The 9,909-nt window shown below is 44.2% G+C and overlaps 1 protein-coding gene across 2 annotated transcripts; it reads left to right on the top strand.

Moving 5' to 3' along the window:
- Positions 1–202: 202 nt before the first annotated feature.
- On the top strand, positions 203–9,679 carry INS (insulin). Of its 2 annotated transcripts, none has more exons than XM_069221275.1 (3): positions 203–288; positions 2,662–2,893; positions 9,454–9,679. In XM_069221275.1, the coding sequence occupies exons 2-3, from the start codon at positions 2,710–2,712 to the stop codon at positions 9,588–9,590; spliced, it is 321 nt and encodes a 106-aa protein (XP_069077376.1). In that variant the 5' UTR covers positions 203–288; positions 2,662–2,709; the 3' UTR covers positions 9,591–9,679. The 2 variants fall into 2 exon arrangements, with proteins under 2 accessions (XP_069077376.1, XP_069077377.1); XM_069221276.1 differs by having other exon boundaries at positions 205–288; positions 2,693–2,893.
- The last annotated feature ends 230 nt before the right edge of the window (positions 9,680–9,909 follow it).

The raw sequence follows: 9,909 nt of genomic DNA, 5'->3' as shown, positions 1-9,909 counted from the left end.
CAACCTGCTAGGTCTTCTTAGGATTGCTGGTTAAATGACATGGAAATTAGCAGTCTGTTGTCCATTTGCCCCATCCGCTCCCTCTCCCAAGACTCATTGACACTATTTGGGGATCTCGCTCTGTCTAGCCAGCGGAAAGTGCACAGGCGGGGTGTGGCTGAGAAGTTAATGCTGAGCAAAGCTCCTGCACTGAGTATAAATGTGAAGAGAATCCCCAGAGAGGTCACTTGCACCGTTCTCACCTCTCGAAGCAGCTCGCCTCTCTCTCCTTCCGCATTCGTCACCAAGGTGAGTCCTTCTTCGACCTTCTTAGCTGTGTGAGTGATGGTGATGGTTAGGGATCTGCTAGCTTGGATTTTTGCTTTGGGGGAGGGCACAAACTGCTGCCGTAACACGGCTGCCCTGAAGTTTACAGATTTTGTGGTCCGTATCCTGGTGCTGAATTTCATGTGCGGGTCTTGTTTTGTCCTGCCCTTGTGTTCATTAATGTATAATTTTGGAACTGGCTTCAATTATTCTTATTATTAGTCTTCAATTCATGATAAATGTTATTCTGGGAAGAGCCTATATTTCCAAATCGCAGCTTGCAGGATGCAGGAAGGGGCCTGTACTGGGCGGTAGGTTAAGCTGTGGGGCACGGACAGCCCTTGGAGGCAGGGAAGAGCTGGGAACATGCTAAACGTACATACATCGTGCTACGAGGAGCTAGTATTCTGTCCAGAGAGGCTCCTGCTTAGGTGAAACCCTTTCTCGGGGACTGGGTTTGTTCTGAATGGGTGGCGGAGGCCGCATGCTGCCACAGAATCTTCTAGGATTAAGGACGTTACTGTCCCTCACCGTAGGGCATTGGTCTTTATCCAAGGTTGTACAGATTGGTCAACGCCGTGGCAAGCAGGAGGACTGAGGCCTTCTCAGCCACTTTTAACGTGTCTTTGAGCATTAATAACGTTTGCCAAGGGCGGCCAGCTGCCAAAAATAGCTTATAATAGGCAAATTTTACATATTTGCAATGCTGGAAATGTTAAACATGTTAATAGGAGAAAATAAAAGGTGACGGGATACCAAAGTTTGTTAAAATATTTTGGAAGGCATCTAACACACCTACTCCAAAGTTCGGTGGATATTTTAGGTTTTCTGCTTACAATGCATTTTTAAGTTGAAAGATTAGATTTATTGTAAGAAGAACCCTAGACAGAAATCAGTTTGGGGACTTTTTTTCAATGTGCTCCTTCCTGTTGTGACTTGAAATATTTACCTCACTTGCGATATTTTACCTAGCAAGCAAATAAACTTACAGCAATGCTGAAAATAACATTTCTATCCAAATTCAAGCCCCTGTGTTAAGGAATTAACATATTTACAGTATCCCATATTTTACAAAATAATTGTGATAAACTTTTACTTGACGACCGAAGGTAAGGCAACTAATTATTTTATACAAGGCGTGATCAAGTTTAAAGATAAATATATCAGGGGCTGTTTCTTGCATTGTACTGCCAGTAAGTACCACGAACCTAAAGCAGTATGTCGAAAGTCACTGGTATGTCAGCACCATTTACAGGGAACTTCAGAATGTACTCTCCCCACCCCAGTATTAATGAAACATGTAAATGGGTACGCACCCCACTCACCCCACCCCATGAAACAAATCCTTTCTGTATTTGTTTGGTCAGCGTGTCCTAGGGCAGACCACCGCATATCTTCAGGGAAGGTATGCACCAGATGCCAAAGCAGAACATTTAACTATTTGGTCCGATTGTTGCTCTTTCTCGCATTGGAACAATCTTATTTTCTGCTGATTCAACAACTAAGACGCAACCAATGAAGCAGTGTTGAAAACACTCAGTGTAAAACGCAGTACCTTACCCATATATCTAGTGATGTGGATTTTTATTTCTAGTTTTATAAATATTGGTGTGTGGCACCTCGACCTGGCTTTGTATAATGAATGAATATACCCAACGTTGCTGTTGACCTCTCCCTACAGCTTTCAGTTTTGCTCAAATCTTTTTTCAGAGAGCCCTGGCAACTCTTTGAAATGTATCAAGAACGAGTCCTTGTGATGTGTATGTAACTGCAGATTTGATGCTATGGGTGCATAACACGTCTCCTCTGCCTATAGGGCTCTCTTCCGTGTTGTAAAACAGGGTTATCTGTCCAAGAAAAACGATACATTTTCAATGAAAAAAAGAGATTTGCAAGAGTTTGATGTTTTGCCAAATTTTAACAACCTCTCTTCTCCCCATTATTTCTCTCATCTTCCCTCCCCCTTGCTCCCGTCCTTGGCCCACTAATTGGCTCCCTTCTCTTGAACCATCTACATTTGCTCCCTGCATCTTTCTTCTCCTCAACGTTTTTGCTTTCTTTTTTGCCGTCTTCATCTTGATCCGCTCTCGATTCCATTCCCGAATCCACTTTGTCTTCACTCATTCTTCTCCTTCTCTTGCTCTCTCGTTTTATTTCTGTTTGCTTGCTGTCTTGTTCGGCCTATTCTCTTGCTTACTTCCTGAAATCTTGTTTTTCTCGATCCAACGCTCTCCTGCCTGACGTGCTCGCTCATTTTCTTCTCCCAACCTTCTTCCTCTCTCTCTCTCTCTCTCTCTCTCTTTCTCTCTCTCTCTCTCTCTCTCTCATTTGCTCTTGATCCTTCTCTCGTGCCAGCCTCCTTTCTCTCTCTTCTTGTCACCTCCAGGCCCCACCTCACCCACCATGGCTGTTTGGCTGAGCGCCCTGACTCTTCTGGTCCTCTCTGCACTCTGCACTCCCACCAGCCAGGCTATCACCAACCAGCACCTGTGCGGCTCTCATCTGGTGGAAGCCCTCTACCTTGTGTGTGGTGACCGAGGCTTCTTCTACTCGCCCAAGGGAAGACGGGACATCGAGCAGCCACTGGGTAAGCCCGTGCATGGACACTTGATTTGAGTATGACCCTTAGCATGGACGCTGCCTCGTCGCCATGTTGACTGTTTCACCCACTGCACTGTACCAATCTATTCCTGGCTTTGTAGGGGTTAAACTCTGGAATTACTGCATCTCTGACCTCTCGGCGGAGGCGATTAGGTAAATCAGACTGGTATTCCTCAGTGTGTAAGAACACTTCAGATAGATGATGCATTAAGAAAATTCAAGCATTTCTAAAGGGAGCGTGTTTCAAAGAATCAAGTACCCACAGAGGGGCAGTTATCTCTTGTCTAGAGGGAGGCTGTTCTTTATAATAGCTAACAAAGTGTATTTTTGGTTTGATACCATACTAGGGCACGTTTCTTGCAATCGAGGTTGTGAAACACCAAGGAATTTACATAATATGTACACTTATAGGCCTGGATTGCTAGGGTTTAGTATAGGAAACCAGGAGGCTAGAATGTCAGATTCAAGCCGGTATCAAGGCATCAAAATCCGACAATTACACTTTTGTCATGGAATGGGAAACAATCACACAGCCCAGGGAACATGTTGTGCTTTTATTTATGTCCTTCTCTGATGATAGGGGCAAACTGGCTGACAGTTTACAAATGAGGGTGGTGGGGGTTGACAAGGGGATTTTAGGGGAAGGCTTCAGACGTTAGGGGGTCCGGAAGTGTAGTGGTGCTTGACAGAAGGGTTGTCTGCTCCCCTCTTATAGAGCATGGACCAACAACTCTCCTCACATCTGAAACAGAACCTCCTACTCAACTTCTCCGAATTTGGATTTCACAGCAACCACAACACTGAGACATACCTCATTGTGGCTACTGACGACATCTAAGCCCTACTCAACCAAGGAGAGACTGCAGCTCTGATCCTTCTACATGTCTTGGCAATCTTTGATATGGTTTCCCAGCACACACACAACACAAGGCTGCAGCACATAGGCATCCAATGAGCTGTGCTCAGATGGCTCGCCTCTTGCCTCACCAGAAGAATGCAAAAAAGTTCCCCTTTGTTCATCTCCAGACCTTCCCATCTCTTCCAGAGTTCCAAAAGTCCTTGAAGATCTGGCTAATCAACTGGACCCTGCCAGTGCCTGGATACCCTCATGAGTGACAAGAAGAACTCTACAAATCTACTGATTGAGCTCTGGACACAAAGGGAGGGGCAGGAGAGACTGCACACAGCCATTGCTGTGCTATTTATTGTCTGGAGGGCCTCCCTGCTAGGGGATTGGCTGGGGGAGCAGTCAGTCCTAGGCTCTCTGACATAGGCCGAGGGATGTACTTCTCCACAAGAGGTGAAAGAGGGAGTCCAATGAAGGCCTGGGCATGACTTAGGAGAGTTTTATGTTCTCTCCAATGGTGCTGCAGGGACTGTGCTCCTATAATTAGCCCTTTCTGTGGTTTCACCACATATGCATACAAATTTGATGGAACTGGGTCTGGTGTCTCTTTGGGCCTGAAAATATTGTGTTTGGAGTTTGTGAACCCAGTAATTCCAGACCTGGAAACATTAAGACACTTATAATATTTAATGGTCGACTCCCACCTAGAATTACCACTGCTCTAATGAGAGCCATGATATGCCTAGAGGGACCCAAGACTCCCTTTCATCTCAATGCACCAAAGCCAATGTAGGGAAGGCCTTTTCTTTCCACTCAAGCTTTCATGTGTTGAGAAATAGAGATACAACAAAATTCGTACCCTCCAAGGATTCCATATGACTTATTTCTGTCCTCCTTGCATCCTGGATCACAAAACCAAAATTAAATGTAATACCATTAAACATTTCTCTGACAACAACATAGAAGAAACTATATTTGAACATAGAATATATCTCTATTTACTATCAAAAGTTCAAACAGCACCAGATCAGATTGAAAACTAAGGCTCATCTCATCTCAACTCAACGAAAGTCAGCGTCAAACTCCTGCAATTATTCCTCCCACCCTCGCAGCCAGTCCTCCCCATCGAGAAACCACAGTTCTCAGCAGTTTTTCTGTAGTACAAAATCAAGCCAGAAGATGGCAGTACTCGAGCATGCGTGCCAAAGGAACATCAAAAGACGTGCGGCTGGTACTTTGCACCAGGTAGATTTTTGCCCAGTGCGAAGTACTGAAGACATACATCTTGATGTTCTCATCGACGGTGGGTTAGTGCAGCATCCAGGTGCGGTGCAATCGTACATACACAACCAGAAAAGGCAGCCCACCTATAGGGCACGTGTACAGATTGTGGTGGTAAAGTCGATATCCAACGCACGCGTCATTGTCAGAGCAGGTGTTTAAAGCTGGCGTGTGCCCAATCCTCCCCACGCTAGCCAGCACGCGCCCGTGGGGGGGTCACCCAGCTCGCGCAGCGTGCTTTAGGCTGGTCAGTGTAAATATGAGAAGTGGACCAGCTGCAAAGAACCCTCACCATCTGCGTGAACGTCTTTCAAGGACGTTGTAACGTTCCGTGGATTACAAGAGGTGATTTAAGGCCAGCGCATGATTATCGTCATCCCTGCGTCACCTCAAACTGTAAACAAGAGCGCCTCTTTCCTAAAGTAGACAGCTCGTTCTCTTTGAGAATTATAGTGTTGATAAACTGGCGAACTCCTGGGCCTTTTCGTTCCAACATCAGGAAAAAAACAGAATTCTTTTAGCAGGAGACTAAGGTACTGCTCACTGCAGGCTGCAAGGTTGGCTCTGCCCTCATCACCTTAAAGCATCAGGCAATGGTGCAAAACTTTTTAGTATTACTGGAAAGCCTACTTCAAAACTAGGCCCCGATAATGAGTTGAGTGGTAGTGGCAGGATGCAGCACCCTGGTATCACTGTGCTAGTACCAAAAAAATCAATAGCTGAACCCCACAGAATAGAGCATAACAGCAAGAGCTTGATTTTTCGGGGTTTAAATCCGCAGAAGATTCCCTTTTCCGCGGGGTTTAACAACACATAATGACGATTGCCCCCTAGAACACTTTATTGGTATTTATATGTTATTTTTTTGTTTCTTGTATATTCCATACAATTTATAATAACATCTTAAATATCAATAAAACGTTTCATATGTATGCAAACGGTAACATAGATGAATAGAATCAAGCAAGTATAATAAAACAATTATTTCACGCCTCCTCACACGTAGATCCCCCTGTGTGAGCAACATTGGTGTAATGTATTGCTGGTGTGCAGTTGCTAAAGTAAGACAAACAAACAACACGTGCATCAAATCTTATGTTGAGAAGGAGCAATAAGTGGACTTTCTTCCTGAACTGCAGGAAAGCTTAGACCATAAATTGTCAGCATTTTGTAATCCTGCGGTTTTAAAGTTTAGATAACCGACAAACGTGCATATCTAGATTAGCTTTCAGGTAAATGTGCATGTTGCAACTTGCCAGAAACTGGCATAGTCACCCCAGGCGTTTGATTCTCCTACAATGATTAAAATCACGAATGTGGCTCTGGGCTTGGCTACATCTTTAGGTCCATTTTTTTAAAACTATCCTTAGGCATATCTTGATTTATTACATCAAGATTAAGATACCATTTATTTGCAGCATTTTTATAGCAAGGTCACGAATGGATTTGTCTTAACATAAATAATTCTGTATGAAGAAGATACTTTAAAGAAGTAGGGTTGTTTCTTCTTAGTAGTACCACAGACGTGTAAATTGTCAATACCCTTGGTATACAACACCTACCATATCTAGCTCTAACCTTAATGCTTCAAAAAACTCCTCTTACCATTGCAAAATGCTTCCGAAGCATATTTTCATCGTGTGGCAACATTTGATATTTAGCATTTTCAAAACATTCAAAACCGTAAAGAAACGATAAAATAAAGTTTTAGGAATCTTCATGATATAAACTTTTAAAAGTGCATCAATCTTGTGTCTACTGTGAGAGATAAAAAATCATAGTGGACCATTTTGTTCAGGGAGGACCTAGCCTGGCACTTTGGGGTGGACTGCTTCTATTGGAGGAGGGCTTGGACTGCTTTGAATATGGCTGGGTCCAAACTGAGGTGGCTTGATGAGTGACAAACGATGGGTCGGGATGTGACCCAAGCCATTGCCAGTGGCTGAGATTAATTCAAGCACTGCATCCATCACCTTGTTGCATATGCCCTAGGTGCAACAGGTATGCCCAGAAGTCGGTCCCATGCTAACAGTGTCCCTGGAACCAAGCTATGACTGACTGATTAACCCTAATCAATGTGAAGCTGTTCTTGGGAGCTTGTGTTCTGGTTAAAGGAGGACCTGGCCTGGCACTTAAGCTGTACTGTTCCTATTGGAGCAGGGTCAATTGCATATGGTTGGTACAAAGGGAAGTGGCATTTTGGGCAAAAAATAATGGACTGGTATGCAAACTTAGTGCTTGCCAGGGGCTGAGATTCATTCAAGAATTCCACCCATCGCCTTTTTGTTCTTGCATTACAAGTAGATAGCATGGGAATAGATATGTATTTGTCTGGAAGCAAAGAATTATTGAAAAATATTGTTGTAGGTTAAATGATAGGTGACAGTTTCCCTGTCAAGCCAGACCTAAAAAATACATAGGTTGATGACTGCCCTCCTTCCATTTGTTCTGCTGCCAGAGAAAAACACTATAAATGATCTAGTTATCTAAGACAACTAGTTATCTAATATCTTTACAAAGTCAAGTGTGTGCCCCTGAAAGTACAAGATCAGGCAGCTAGCTAAATAAAATGATCAATGCTGTGTGGAGGGAAATCACTTTTTGTGGAAGCACATGTCTGTTCAGTCAAAACAGGTACTGCTAGCTCCTGCATCTGGACAGGGGCAAAGCCTCTCTCTTTAGGGAGGCTCACATAATTTTCTAGCCACAGATGCGCTGTCAAGACAGACCATAAAAAGGCCATTTGATGGTTGATAACATTGGTTCATGTTTGATCCACTCAGCCAGTGGGGCTTAACACAACTGTGCAATCTTGTAGAAATGTATGAAAGTAGGTTTGCATGGAATTTATATAGTGCAAATCTAGCTACAGTGGAACGGAGTGTTGTACAAAGGTGTGGGCAAAAGCGAGCAGTACAAAGAAGTGAATGAGAGAGTGGAAGCATGCAGGCAGAACAGGAAAGGTTGCGGCCTGTGGTACCTGGGTGGTTACATGTTTGCGAGGTGCCGCTTAAAAAGGAAGGTCTTACGTTTCTTGCTGAAGAGTAGGAGTGAGAGAGCTTGCAGGTCTGTGTGTGGAAGGAGTCTCAGATCTAAGGAGGAGTCTTGGTTTCTTGTCTTATCCTCCCTGCAGTAAGCCCTGGTTTGGAGAAACATGCTCATTCCTGATGACTACACGCACAGAAACTCATGATGGTCCCAGTCAAGAGTGGCTACTGTGTACATGACATGGCCCTTGCAATCAAATTCTGCTGATTATAGCATTGCTAGTGCTGTGGCCAGTTCAGTGGCACTTCATTTGAAAGGCCAGAGCATTACTCTAATGAAGAGAACAATTGCTTGCTCAGGATGCATACCCGTCTCGTGTTCTGTTCGCGCATTCGAGTAGTCTAGAAAGTCAGACCTAGACGCAGGTACCTTGACATCTGCACACAGTCCTTTAAATGGAAAGATGGAAGTGCAGGTACCCATTATTCAGAGTACATGTTTGCTCCTGAGAAGTGCCGGTACTCATCCACTGTAATGTATTGCAACAGCGCTGAGAAGTGCAGGTACTCTCTGCTTCAAATTAAAGAAGTACAGGTACTGAGTACCGGACAGTACCTGCCCATTTAAAGCACTCTCTGTACATAGGCGCTGTAACTCGTAAAGAGTCCTGAATGTACAGTTTTCTAGCAACGTTTGTTTTGGATAGTGACCGACCTCGGTTTGACGAATGGAGAGTAGCGAATGAAAAGCACTTATGTAGCAGCGACCCCCAGTGGCCATTTATAGTATGCACTGGCAGAAATCAAGGCGAGAACCAAAAGTCGCCCGGCAGTGGTGGCGGTTCTGGGGTAGCGGTAAGCAGACAGTGCAAGGCGCTGACATCTAGTGGACAGTCAGGCTGTGGTACTTCATCGGATCACAGAGAGGTTACAGACGTGAATGAACATTTGTAGTGAGCTGGCACACGCAGTCAAGTGATTCCCACTCGGCACTGGGCTGGTTGATGTAATGTATTGACCTTACAGACTTCACTTAAGTCCCTGGATGAGGTCGTGAGAATGAAAATGGAAGAGTCCAAGAGTGACAGACCTAGAGGAAAATCCCATATCTAGTGAACGTAACCGTGGAAATGTAAATGATAAGACATTTAGAGCTTTTTTTGTTTTTGTTTTTACAATACATACGCATTGCGTTTATTTATTTACCATTAAAAGACCCGCAGGTGCTCCACAAAATTGCGCAGCATGAGCAACCCTTAGTAAGTCTAGACTAGACCTTGTTGTTAGTCAGTTGGTGCAGATTGAAGGGGGAAAGCTCATTTGAAAATGGGCGAGCCTCAGGGAAAGTTGTAGAACAAAAAAACAGGCCACAAAAAAGTATCGAACATGTAACATTAGAACATTAAAGTGTTGTTTTTCTATTTCTTGCAGCGAACGGACCTCTGCGCAACGAACTGGATGAGCAGACCTTCCAGCAGCAGGAGTACCAGAAAGTGAAGAGGGGCATCGTTGAGCAGTGCTGCCACAGCACCTGCTCCCTCTACCAGCTGGAGACCTACTGCAATTAGAGGGGAGAATGAGGGGCGAGGGAGAGGCCATTGCACTTCAGGAATTGCACCTTAGAAGAGTTTAATAAAAATGCTGTGAACCAAAAGTACCTTTAGTAATGCGGTGTTTCTTGTGAGGGTACCTGGGCCGCCTCGCACCGTGAAGGGTCACATATTAGGCTTTTCTAAGAAGAGAAATTATGTGCATTTGTAAAATAACACTGACAAAAATCATCTTCTTTACTATTATGCTATAAATGCTATCTGACCAGAAGATTTTCTAAACCTCTCCAAAGCAACGTGCAGGGGAAATGTAATCTAGGTGTCAGAGAGGCAAAGA

Source organism: Pleurodeles waltl, chromosome 3_1 (genome assembly GCF_031143425.1).
Source record: "Pleurodeles waltl isolate 20211129_DDA chromosome 3_1, aPleWal1.hap1.20221129, whole genome shotgun sequence".
Taxonomy (NCBI): Eukaryota; Metazoa; Chordata; class Amphibia; order Caudata; family Salamandridae; genus Pleurodeles; species Pleurodeles waltl.
This window is presented reverse-complemented; position numbering and strand designations above follow the sequence as displayed.